General features: G+C 42.1%; 5 protein-coding genes across 8 annotated transcripts; all 5 read right to left on the reverse strand.

Moving 5' to 3' along the window:
• Positions 1–494: 494 nt before the first annotated feature.
• Positions 495–1,688, reverse strand: LOC108103665. Its single transcript, XM_017209224.2, has 2 exons — positions 1,374–1,688; positions 495–1,324 (listed from the first exon to the last, which is right to left on the reverse strand). The coding sequence occupies exons 1-2, from the start codon at positions 1,591–1,593 to the stop codon at positions 603–605; spliced, it is 942 nt and encodes a 313-aa protein (XP_017064713.1). The 5' UTR covers positions 1,594–1,688; the 3' UTR covers positions 495–602.
• Positions 1,689–1,894: 206 nt separating this feature from the next.
• On the reverse strand, positions 1,895–3,361 carry LOC108103719. Of its 4 annotated transcripts, none has more exons than XM_017209318.1 (3): positions 3,205–3,361; positions 2,441–2,761; positions 1,895–2,374 (listed from the first exon to the last, which is right to left on the reverse strand). In XM_017209318.1, exons 2-3 carry the CDS (start codon positions 2,662–2,664, stop codon positions 1,957–1,959), a joined length of 642 nt encoding a protein of 213 aa, XP_017064807.1. In that variant the 5' UTR covers positions 2,665–2,761; positions 3,205–3,361; the 3' UTR covers positions 1,895–1,956. The 4 variants fall into 4 exon arrangements, with proteins under 4 accessions (XP_017064807.1, XP_017064805.1, XP_017064806.1 ...); XM_017209316.1 differs by having other exon boundaries at positions 2,441–2,764; XM_017209317.1 differs by lacking the exon at positions 3,205–3,361 and adding an exon at positions 2,916–3,029.
• Positions 3,362–3,436: 75 nt separating this feature from the next.
• On the reverse strand, positions 3,437–4,952 carry LOC108103720. Its single transcript, XM_017209319.1, has 3 exons — positions 4,400–4,952; positions 3,998–4,318; positions 3,437–3,926 (listed from the first exon to the last, which is right to left on the reverse strand). The coding sequence occupies exons 2-3, from the start codon at positions 4,219–4,221 to the stop codon at positions 3,656–3,658; spliced, it is 495 nt and encodes a 164-aa protein (XP_017064808.1). The 5' UTR covers positions 4,222–4,318; positions 4,400–4,952; the 3' UTR covers positions 3,437–3,655.
• A 70-nt stretch (positions 4,953–5,022) lies between these two features.
• On the reverse strand, positions 5,023–7,418 carry LOC108103718 (N-chimaerin). Its single transcript, XM_017209314.2, has 5 exons — positions 7,039–7,418; positions 6,349–6,971; positions 5,806–6,283; positions 5,638–5,743; positions 5,023–5,577 (listed from the first exon to the last, which is right to left on the reverse strand). Exons 1-5 carry the CDS (start codon positions 7,148–7,150, stop codon positions 5,412–5,414), a joined length of 1,485 nt encoding a protein of 494 aa, XP_017064803.1. The 5' UTR covers positions 7,151–7,418; the 3' UTR covers positions 5,023–5,411.
• A 249-nt stretch (positions 7,419–7,667) lies between these two features.
• Positions 7,668–11,148, reverse strand: LOC108103684 (myosin-2 essential light chain). The gene is made up of 3 exons (XM_017209273.2): positions 11,014–11,148; positions 10,849–10,876; positions 7,668–8,793 (listed from the first exon to the last, which is right to left on the reverse strand). Exons 1-3 carry the CDS (start codon positions 11,014–11,016, stop codon positions 8,381–8,383), a joined length of 444 nt encoding a protein of 147 aa, XP_017064762.1. The 5' UTR covers positions 11,017–11,148; the 3' UTR covers positions 7,668–8,380.
• Between the last annotated feature and the right edge of the window lie 35 nt (positions 11,149–11,183).

Raw genomic sequence — 11,183 nt, forward strand, 5'->3', positions numbered from 1 at the left:
TATACCATATCTAACAATCTCTGAACTTGGGTTTTAAACTTAAACCACATCAAATATATCTGCAGATATATATCTGTAGTTATTTTTTAAATTTCTTTTTAACTTCTATTTGCATGTCAAAACAGGTTTACACGTCAATGCCTTTCTTATTACACCTTGTAATGGCAAATATGACGTGTAATAGTAAACATTTTTAAATTTTATAAAACATACGTAATCTGTAGATAGCATTTCCACATGTAGATACTTTGTAAAGTATCTGGCAGATTAACTACCTCACAAACTAACAAATTTCCCTCTATATCTCACAAAACGCAAGCAGTTCAAGAGAAAATGCTGAGATAAAGCAGTCTTATGTTGATCTGGCAGCACTGTTGCGGAGCTATAAATAGAACAGCCAGTGCTGCCACTGCTCCGTTTCCATTCAAAAGAAGTATTGCCATATAACAGTAAACACAAGTTTTTAAGAATCTTTAAAAAACTGACTAACTATATTAAGTTTATTTCGTTGGCTTACATTTTGGAAGAAAAAAGAATTTAGAGATACAAATTTAGTAAAAAAAAAATATTTCAGGAGAAGACAATCCGCGTAGAGGTGGGCCCTACTCGTTCATGATGAACTGCAGGAAGCGTCGGTAGTTGATGCCCCGCTCGCACCTTGTGTCCTCCATTCCCTGGGTGAGGAGCTGCAGTTCCTCGCTGGTGAACCGGTCATCACTACGATTCAAAAGCTCCAGCAGGCGCTCCGGTTCGATGAATCCAGAACTCACGGGATCCGCACGCCTGAGGGCGTCGATGAACTCGTCCCGTTTGGCCATGTCCATATCAATGGCATTGCGTCCCACCGCCTGCAAATAAAGCCGGGCCTGCTTTAGCTTCTCCTCTGCGTCCGGATCTTTGGCAAACATTAGCTTGACCAGGTGCTCGTAGTTAACGTTGCCGCTCATGTCCGCGGCATAGTGCAGCAAGCTACAGACCTCCTTTACGTCCAGTCGATCTCCCATGGTGGTCAACATTTGGCGCAGTTTGCTGTATGGCAACAGTCCTGTGGCCTTTAGATCGAAAATGTGCAGGGCTTTCAGCACATCCTCGCCAGAGAGCCCTTCTTTCTGGTCGGCCCACTGGCAGTAGAGTGTAAGCACTAGCTCAAAGGAGGCCCGTTGGGAGATCAGTGCACCCAATGGTCCCATCGCTTCCCTCCGACGTATCTGCTCCTCCAGACGAGCCGACAGCCATTGTCCACTCGGACACAGGCCCATGGTGCGCAGGCAGTCTGGCACATCGGACATGCTTATGCTGGCGCCAGGATCCAAGCATCGAAGTTCTTTGGGAAGTATGAATACCATGTTATCATATATTCTGGTTCCACTTACCTGTTATTTTTGCTCCTGCTATTGCTAATGCTGCTGGCCCTGATCTTATTCCGGATCCTGCTGCATAACCATCGACCACAAATAGATCAAATATATCCCGGAGCTTCGACATTTCAGGCAGCATCATCATCAGCTCCGATTGCTTGTGGAAGAATCCCTCATTCCGGGCGTGCTCTAAGTCGCTGTAAGGATGTGCCTTCTGCGTCGCTATCTTATTCATCTTGTCAGGGATTGCAAATCGGATCGGGTCTATATAGAGTTAAAATACAACAATTTTGGGCTACGTCGGCCGAAATGTGAGAGTTAAGTATTTTCCGAAGGGACTACATGGAAATCATGGCATCCTACGTTTCCCGATTTTTAAACAATTCACATTTGACTAATTTGATTTTATTTAATTACAGTAACTTTCGACTTTGTCTATGTGCAAGTTGGAACTCAGCGAAAGTGCAATGGAAAACTATTAGGAAGCCCCTTACTTCCATTTCCATATAGTAAATGAATCAGAAAGATAATTTCTATTAGAATACATTTAATCCTTTATTTAAAATAAGCTATGCATGTTTTCTTAGACTTCAAAGAGTTAATCATTAAGATCAGGCATGTGTAGATTAGCCAAGTTGACGACATTCTCCACCAATGGCTGCTCAGTGTTAGGATCAGCATTTTCCGGCTCAACCGAAATTCCTTCCTCTCCAATATCATCCTCCCTAGGTACTTTGGCTTCGGATGCCTCCGACAAAGATTCTTCGATCTTCCTGGCCATCAATTGTATTTCAATTTCCGCAAGATCATCGCTCAAGACAAGGCCCTCGTCGACGGTGGTATCCTCGTTCACGAAAAGTCCCCCCTCATCAGGGAACATTTTGCCAACCTCAGCCCACTGCTGCGGCTCGGCAACATCAGTTTGCATTGCGATCATGGTTCCCATGGAGTTCATATTAGCAGCAGAGCTTGTAGAAGGCTTCTCCTCATCAACCTTCTCCTCCATCTGTGGCTTCCTATATAGTTGACAAATATATAGTTTCTTTGATATTATTCGAGAATAGAATAGTTTCTAGACTTACACCTCATTGGTTTTAGGGTTTTTAGTCATGGTTTTCACATTCACCGGAGTCACAAGATTGGCCAGGTCGCCAGCCATCTCGTTATATTGTTCCTTGTGAGACTTGATGTCCTTTAGTTTGTCCTCGACGATCTCTGCTTCAGTACGTCCCGAATGTTTCGAAGTTTTGGACAATCCAAGCACGTCGCGAACGTTTTCAGCTTCCTTGCAGTTTGTTCCGGGCATGATTTCTTTTTTTATTGACGTTTCGAGAAGGGCACAAAAATCAATCGACTTATTCGGATAATATCCACAGGAGAATGATTATGTCCAGAGCCTGAAACTTCTGAAGAAAAGTGACAGGTTAAAAAAAAGAGTTACTAAAGTTCGATGCAACTCTATAGGGTTTCCACTTTATAAACCTTCTTATTAAAAACGCGAAATCAAAGCGAAACCCTATAAAGAGATTTGGCTTTCCGTTTTCGAATCTTATAAACCTTTTTTAAATCTTATAGATTTTCGCTATTTTTGTAGAACTTTACTTTCGCGACGTTTTTTTAGAATCGGAAAATATTCAGGAGGAGCACAAAAAAAGTCGACTTGCTTCGGTTGAGTTCCCAATGAGAATGACTAAAAGCCAAGTATGAAACTGATTAGCAAATGTGACAGCTAAAAGCAAAGGCTGCTATGATTTGGAATTTATTTTAAATTTTACAAAGCCTACTAGGACCAGATCAAAGGCTCCTTAGATTTGTGAAACCCTTCGACTCTAGACTTCAGACTTACGCGAATTTTCAAATCTTATAGACCTTCGCGACTTTTGGAATCACTTAGACCTTCACGACTTTTGCAGAAGTTTACACTTTCGCGACGTTTTTTTTAAATCAGAAAATATTCTGCAGGAGTAGAAAATATTCGACTGGCTTCGGTTGAGTTCCCAATGCGAATGGCTTTAAGGCAAGTTGAAAATGCTTAGCAAAGATGACAGCTAAAGGCAAAGCCTACTAATTTAGATTTAATTTAAAAGATGTAACCCTATAAAGAGTTGCCATTTTAAAAATGCGAAATTAGAAATTAGATTACATATATTTCTTTATTTAAAATGTGTTTATTAATAGGTTTTACATATTTTATAAATCTTGAATTAGTCATCAAGATTTGGCATGTGAAGATTAGCCAAAGAGTCTGTCTTGGCCACTAAGTCCGAGGCATTTATTTCAATTGCCACTGAATTCTCCTACAAAGAGTCTTCGGTCTTTTTGGCCACCAAGCCTGAGGCATTATTAATTTCAATGGCCACGGCATCTTCGTTCAAGACAAGTCCCTCGTCCACGGTATCCTCGTTCACGACAAGTGCCTCCTCGTCAGGGACTATCTTGCATACTTCAGGGACCTGCTGTGTCTCAGCACCATCAGTTTCCATTGCGATCAAGCTTGCCATGGAGTTTATAATAATAGCAGTAGAGCTTGTAGAAGGCTTGTCATCATCGTTCCCAATCTTTGGTTTACTATATATAATTGATATATATCAATATATATATTTGATATCATTCTAGAATAGAATAGTTCCTAGACTTACCCCTCATTGGATTTAGATTTCTTATTCATGGTTTTCAGATTCACTGGAGTCAAATAATCGTCCAGGCTGGCAGGCATCTCGTTATATTGTTCCTTGTGAGACTTGATGTCCTTTAGTTTGTCCTCGATGATCTCTGCTTCAGTACGTCCCGAATGTTTCGAAGTTTTGGACAATCCAAGCACGTCGCGAGCGTTTTTAGCTTCCTTGCAGATTGTTCCGGGCATGATTTCTTTTTTTAATGACGTTTCGAGAAGGGCACAAAAATCAATCGACTTATTCAGATGATTTCCACAGGAAAATTACTAAGTCCAGAGCCTGAAACTTCAGAAGAAAAAACGGTTACTATGACTGACGGTTCCTAAAGTTCTATGGGGTTTCCATTATATAAGACTTCAGACTTACGCGACTTTTCGAATCTAATAGACCTTCGATAGACTTTTGGAATCACGTAGACCTTCACGACTTTTGCAGAAGATCACACTTTCGCGACGTTTTTTTAAATCAGAAAATATTCGGCAGGAGCAGAAAAATATTCGACTAGCTTCGGTTGAGTTCCCAATGCGAATGACTATAAGCCAAGTATGAAAGTGCTTAGCAAAGGTGACAGCTGAAAGCAAAGCCTACTATGATCAAAGATTGCTATGATTTGGAATTTAAATTTTGAATGAAAATGCAACCTTTTATAGGATTACCACTATATAAAGTAATCCTGATAGTGTGCTAACAATAATCAGTATTTTTCACATAAAAATTCAAAAGTTGGCAGGAGTCCCGATTTGCCACCCAAAATTGCAGTATTAAGTCCATAACTAAACCAATAATGGTCGAAATTTGGAATGTAATACCTCGATGAGTTTGTTAGTTAAGATTGTTCTCTAGTTCTTAACAGATTTGCTTAAAGCCTGCTAAAGCCTTTTAGCCGTACGACTTGTTCTTGTAAAGTTATAACAAAGAAACAAATATAGAAAGATGAAAATCTTCAAAGAGTTAATCAGTCTTATATGAAGCATTAACGATTGCGCTGGTACTTGTAAAAATAAAATAAATATCTTTATTGTGACATAAAATACTTCACCTAAAAATATTTCGAAAAATCGTTAAATTCGTACTCCTACAACATTCAATGTGTTCTACTGGATTTTTGTTTTTTTTTTTTTTTTTGTTTTTGGGTTCATAAAAAAGATATAAAACCATCGATTTGAAATGACCGATGCAGACATTTGATCTTAGGCTACGTTTTTGGTGGAATCATCGAGTTACGAGTAATGCTCTTGTGTATTTGCTTGGCCAAGTGTGAAGTTACAGATCCGTTTGGAAAGAGAGGTCCGATCCGTGGGTGGATGTGCCCCTCTGATTAGAGCTTAAGGTTTTGGCTTTGGGAGACACATTGGGCTCGGTTTAAGGCTGTTCTTGTTTAGGATGTGGCGAATATAGTCTTGCAGTGGGTAATGAGCGAAGAAAGCATGAATATCTCCTCCGTAAGGTTCGTCATGTGCTGGGGCGTGGCAATAAGCGTGGGCGCAAACACGGTGGCCAAATTGTGCTCGTTCATCTTATTCACGGCATAATGGGAGGCCACCCTATAGGCAAATAACGAATAGTTTAAGGATCTTCGGGACATAGTTATTACAACCACCTACCGTTTCAAGTGCTCCAGCATATACTGCAGGCAACTGTGATGGGCGGGCGGCAGACGACGTACTGCTTCCGCCATGAGCTGCCGTTGCTCCGTCTGTTTGGCACTACCTGGAAAAGATTGTACAGGAGGATTAAGTAAATCTGAAGTTTAAAGTCCGGTTAAAGCTCACGTCCTGCTGCCATGAAGCTGGGATACGCCTGGAACGTGATGAGCGGCACGGGAAGCAGGCGTAGGTAGAGCTTCAGTGTCCCAGCAATTACGTTCACATTTCCGTAGGCCGTCTCCGACATGTCCGTCTTCTCACCCTCCCGATCTAGGGCCAGCTTAAGGGTCTCGATCTCATCTGCGAACCCGGACACCCGGTATATACCCTCCTGCAGCATGCCCCTGGCTTCCACTTCCTCAACGCAGCGACGCACCACAAAGGGTATTTGGTGGAGCGGCTCCAGTTGCACCATGGTAGTCAAATCGGTGCCAAATACGCCGCGTATGCGCTTCAAGTCCGGCACACACTTCGGCGGCACTAGCTCGGAGCACTTGCTGTGCGCCACAAAGCCGCAGGCCTCGCACTTGACGCCCTGTGCTGTAAATCCCCACAAGAAGTTCGCGCAGAACTCACACCAATTGAGGCCTTTGAATGTGTGCACCTGTGGGCACGAAGGAAATTGGATTATTAAGACTGATTCAATATGGTGTTAACCTGCCTACCCACCTTAAAGTGATGCGGTTTCTCGTAAACCAGCGGCATGGGATCTAAGGCTGGTGGTGGCGGCTCTTCCTTCTTCTGCTCTTCCTTTTCTTCGGCCGGCAGGGATTCCTTGGCTGCCGTGGCCTTGCCCAGCTCATTGGACAGAGCTCTGAGCTTCCGTCCATTTAAGGTCATGTAGGGACTCTGTTGATAGCAGTTTCTAGTTTGCTGGTTGATCTGCTGGATGATTGGACTGGCGTGGAGCTGCATATGGAAGTTAATCATACCGTCGGCGACCATGTCGTGGACCGTATCGAAGCGCTTCTCCTGACCGCTCAGGTAGTGGCCCACGCCGGGCTTGTAGAGTAGTTTGAAGTGCTTGGGGCGCTTGTTGAACCGCAGACTCAGTGTGTAGTAGCCATCGGATTGGGGGCTCCGGCGGACAAAGTAGCTTCCATCGCGTGCGTTAGCCAGCAGCTGCTCCGCCTCCAAGTGACCCATGAGTCCGTGGTATTCTGTGCCATATAGACGCCCCGCCAAATTATTTGCCTCCACAGCCTCTGCCGTACTTTTTGCAGGCGGAAGGGGTAGAGTTCGCTGGCAGCGCAATGGACATGGAGCCGGTGCCTCCAGCTGGAGTTTGTACACTATTTGGGGAGATAAAGGAGTCATTGTAGATACTGCAGGGGTCTTAGGTGTAGCTTATTTACTCACATTCCGGCTTCCAAACCTTCTGAACCGGGGAACTGGGTTCGGGGGCACCGCCTACACCACCGGATCCGCCAGTTGCTGCACTTCCGGCGCCCGCCTCCGTGTTCCGGGGCATCCTTCCTTGGTTTAGCAGACCAATAAATCAATATTCACTCAACAGGCGGCATTTAATTAAGAAATGCAGCTTGTTTAATTAAATTCCAAAATCACTATAACTAGCCATACTCGGCAACTCTCTTTTGGTATTTAAAAAGAGTTTGGTATTTTGTTTAGATAAACTAAATAAAAGAACAAATTCTTTTTAAAACTAATATATTCTTATTTAACTTTCAGCAATGTATTTATTGCTTATATTATATATAAAAAATGACTTATAGCCGTTTTTTTTTTATCAAAAGACCGAACAGCTGATTCGATAGGTTCCGATGTGTAAACATAACGTGTGTTATCGATAAGCGGTATTTTTAAATATTGTCTATATAAAGTTGGCGGGGTATTGTGTTTCAAAGATACATTTTTAAACTTATTTCAATTAAAATTTTAACTATCTTTATAATACCTATCAAATTAAAATTAATCGCCCATTTATTTGGTTACCTTCCCACATTTCCAGAATGAAAACAAACACCGGCTTAGGTTTCAATTGGTTTAATAGATTTAAGTACGTTTCTTTTGTAAAAAGACCTACACATTCATTGTTTCTCCTTTTATTATTTATTAAATACAAATATTAAATTATTTAAAAAAAAATAAACATGTAAAACTTCAAAAATGCGCATTTAAATTCGGACACACGCCACCGACGCATATCAAATCTAATTTCGAAATACTTTTTCGTGATACTCTCGCGACTCTTCCATTGAAATATAATATATGTATCGAGTGTGATTGTTACAAAAGAATGCCTGTACTAGGTGATAATTACTGATAAACTTCCAGTTTCCTTTTAGAATAATACGCACATTCACAGACTCGTTGATTAGTAATGGTTAATCATGAATCTAAATGTCTACATCGATGGATAAGTTTTGAAAGTGGGAATAGCTCCAATCTCTAAGTTTTCAGTTTTTTTTTTTAGCTGCATGTTTAACACATTCCCCTGTCATTTTGATTTTATAGATCTCGATATCCTTGGTCGTTGTCCTTGGTGTTGCTTAACAGGATTTATGTTTTGTCCGGGGAAGAAGAATGGCTAAGTTGGAATCACGGAGTTGGAACTTGTGGCGGAATGAACGGCTCAGCTAGCTTGGCAGGTGTTTTAGTGTTGCTGTTGTGTGTGTTTTGGATAGTGTTGCTTCTATTGTCGTGGTGCTGGACAGCTGGAATCGGGAGGACCCGGCGCGGTCTAACCGCTCATCACCATGCGTACGAACTCCTCGTAGTTGATGTTGCCCTGTTGGTCCTCCATATTGGCAAGCAGCTGCTCAACCTCCTCATCGGTCAACTTCTCACCCAGTGTGGTCAGCAGGTGACGAAGCTCAGCGGATGAAATGTAGCCGCTGGCGTCCTTGTCGAAATGGCGCAGTCCCTCGATGAAATCATCGGCGGTATCGCCAGAACGAGCCTTGGAGATCGCCTGGTAAATGGGCAGGAACACCTCGAACGAGATGCGCTCGTCGGGCTTCAGCTGGTGGGTGCACTTCTTCACATCCGACTCGGTGGGATTCTGGCCCAGGGCTCTCAGGCACTCACCCACCTGGCTCAGCTGGATCTTGCCATCGCCGCGGTTATCGAACAGGTTAAAGGCCTCCTGGAATTCTGTGAAATAGGTAAATGTCAGAATATTCTTTTAACATAACGATTATTGTTTTGACAAAATTGATTTATGATCCATCAAGAAATCCCAGTGGATCACCTTCCAGTGTGGTAAAGGTTTGCTTCACATGTGCCGTATAGTAATGCATCTTGAACCACTTCGATGACCGTTTTGCCAGCTACTGACTGCCTAAAACTCTGTCTGCCCGATTTGGTTGCCCATCGGATCGAAGCCAAAACCCCCCCACTAGCCACCCGCCTTCCTTGGCCATGTGATACCCTCACTTCGTGGGAGAACCTCTCTACTGGGAATTGGCTGTAACTCTCTTAAAGTCGAGCTTTAAAGACTACTGTTTATACTTCGCATAAACAACCCGATAGGAACCCAGGAAATGAATTGTTTTAAATACGAGGGAGCGAGCACAGAACATGGAATCGTAAGCTATATTAGGTTCCAGGTTCCAGGTTCCAGGTTCCAGCAATTGCAGTCGGATTTAGACAAATGAAGGAGGAAGATCTTAAGCTCGAGAAGTTTTGTGTGAACAGTCCAAGTGTGTTCGAATAAGATGATTTAAAGATCTTTAATTACTTTATTTCTTTCAAGATTAGGTTTACTATACCTACAACATCTTGCATGTAGTAGATATACAAGGAAAATAAACTAGAGTGTTCAGCATTCGATGACCTGCACGGATGTCGATTGTTAAGTTTGGTTATCATGCGCATACGACATCCAAAGATGGCAATAAAAACAAACGAATCCAGCACATTTTTGTCCATTTTAGGCGATGACAAAACGGCGACGACTGGCGATTTGACACCGCTGAATGCTAAAGCTAAAGATTGCAACCTATGGCGACAAGGTAAGTCGGAATTGGAAAATACATACTATATGCTATATGGTTTATGTACATCCATATATATATATATGTATACATGGTCGAATGCGGTCGAATGCTGACGTCATACTGTCAGCATGACTGAGTTATCAGAGACCATTGACTTTGATTAGGTTAACTCGGGGGATTGGGTTGCGTAAAGATTCGAATTGATTCGTTATGGAATCGAACTCGGACTTCAAAACGTGTTGCATTTGGTCTAAGAGAAGGTGATATTCTGTAAATGGAAGCTGGCTTGTTTATTTGGAGCTGGTTTTGGCTTTGTTTTTTTGTCAGCTGGTTGGCTGTCTTATCGTTTCACTTCACAACTGCAATTGCAGTTTTATTTGAAACGCGTTGCCGGCGAGTCGAAAAACCGGGTGATTATCCCATTAGCCACCTCCTATATCTACATCTTTATCTATATCTTATCGCTCACTTCCTTTCGCCTTTCAACAGTTGTTTTCTTTGATACTCTGGCTTGTAGTTGTTTTGCTAGGACGTTGGTTTGGTAATACATGATCATTAATATTCACTTTTCTGTTCTACTTACTAGTCTATGTATGTAACTTATCTCACATCTTGTAGGATATCAAAATATTTAGAAGGTTATATCCCAAACTCTTCATTTTGTTAGTGTGACACCAAAGCAAAATGACCTTTGTAGATAGTTATGTTTTTCCTATAAAATTACATTTAACTGCGTATGTGTCGTGTCAGCTCTTAGAGGATTTGAAGTACCTCACCAAATTGAGGTAAGACGACATAACTTTGATGATAATGATGTGAAACTTGGTATAGAGCAGCTAATTGAGATTTCAAACACAATCCCATAATCCTCGATAGGGCATCCTAGCTTCGGCTTTTGGAATTCCCCCTTTAGCATTGCTGTTTCTTAGTGTTTTTTGGGTGAGTCACGATCGAATTCGTATGGCTGCCTTCCAGCGTATTTGCTTTATCAATGATTCATGCACATATATGCCGTTTTCGACGCCTATAAAGCTGTGTAACACACACACAAGCTCATATGCCGCCGTGCCATCGCTTTCCACTCCCGCATTCCAATGCCGAGTGGGAGGGAGAGGGCGCGATATGTGCCAGCGCATTTATATATGTATATGTGATATGTGCAATTATTATATGCGATGTTTTTGATTATCTGACTATCTGGAACACTTACCAGCCAATTGATCCTCGGTGTAAGCTGCCTACAACGAAACGGAGAGAAAGAGGAAAACAAAGAAGGAAACTTGAGTATCGGTTGGCAAGACGCCGAAAAGGGCGTTCCAAATCAAAATAAACAGTTAACTGAGTCTAACAGTAAACAGGCTGCACCACCACTCACCATATCGATTTGTTTTTTAGCTAGCTGATGGGAAAAAACAACACAAAAACACGGCACGGGATTGAATATTGAATTCGACGACGAAGCAAAACGCAGGCAAATTTGTATGGCCGAAATGGAACAGTGTTGACAGATGCAGAAATACCTAAAAATTCTCTAAAAAATACCTC

The sequence above is a fragment of the Drosophila eugracilis genome, unplaced genomic scaffold (assembly GCF_018153835.1).
Source record: "Drosophila eugracilis isolate 14026-0451.02 unplaced genomic scaffold, ASM1815383v1 contig_2167, whole genome shotgun sequence".
In the NCBI taxonomy this organism is placed as follows: Eukaryota; Metazoa; Arthropoda; class Insecta; order Diptera; family Drosophilidae; genus Drosophila; species Drosophila eugracilis.

Coding starts and splice junctions, on each gene's coding strand:
- LOC108103665 (XM_017209224.2), bottom strand. CDS start 1,593: ATGAATAAGATAGCGACGCAGAAGGCACATCCTTACAGCGACTTAGAG. Junction 1,325..1,373: donor AGCAGGAGCAAAAATAACAG/GTAAGTGGAACC, acceptor TACTTCCCAAAG/AACTTCGATGCTTGGATCCT.
- LOC108103719 (XM_017209318.1), bottom strand. CDS start 2,664: ATGCCCGGAACAAACTGCAAGGAAGCTGAAAACGTTCGCGACGTGCTT. Junction 2,375..2,440: donor AACCCTAAAACCAATGAGGT/GTAAGTCTAGAA, acceptor TCAACTATATAG/GAAGCCACAGATGGAGGAGA.
- LOC108103720 (XM_017209319.1), bottom strand. CDS start 4,221: ATGCCCGGAACAATCTGCAAGGAAGCTAAAAACGCTCGCGACGTGCTT. Junction 3,927..3,997: donor AAATCTAAATCCAATGAGGG/GTAAGTCTAGGA, acceptor AATTATATATAG/TAAACCAAAGATTGGGAACG.
- LOC108103718 (XM_017209314.2), bottom strand. CDS start 7,150: ATGCCCCGGAACACGGAGGCGGGCGCCGGAAGTGCAGCAACTGGCGGA. Junction 6,284..6,348: donor AGAAACCGCATCACTTTAAG/GTGGGTAGGCAG, acceptor TCGTGCCCACAG/GTGCACACATTCAAAGGCCT. Junction 5,578..5,637: donor ATGCTGGAGCACTTGAAACG/GTAGGTGGTTGT, acceptor ATTTGCCTATAG/GGTGGCCTCCCATTATGCCG.
- LOC108103684 (XM_017209273.2), bottom strand. Junction 8,794..10,848: donor CACCGAGGATCAATTGGCTG/GTAAGTGTTCCA, acceptor CCTATTTCACAG/AATTCCAGGAGGCCTTTAAC.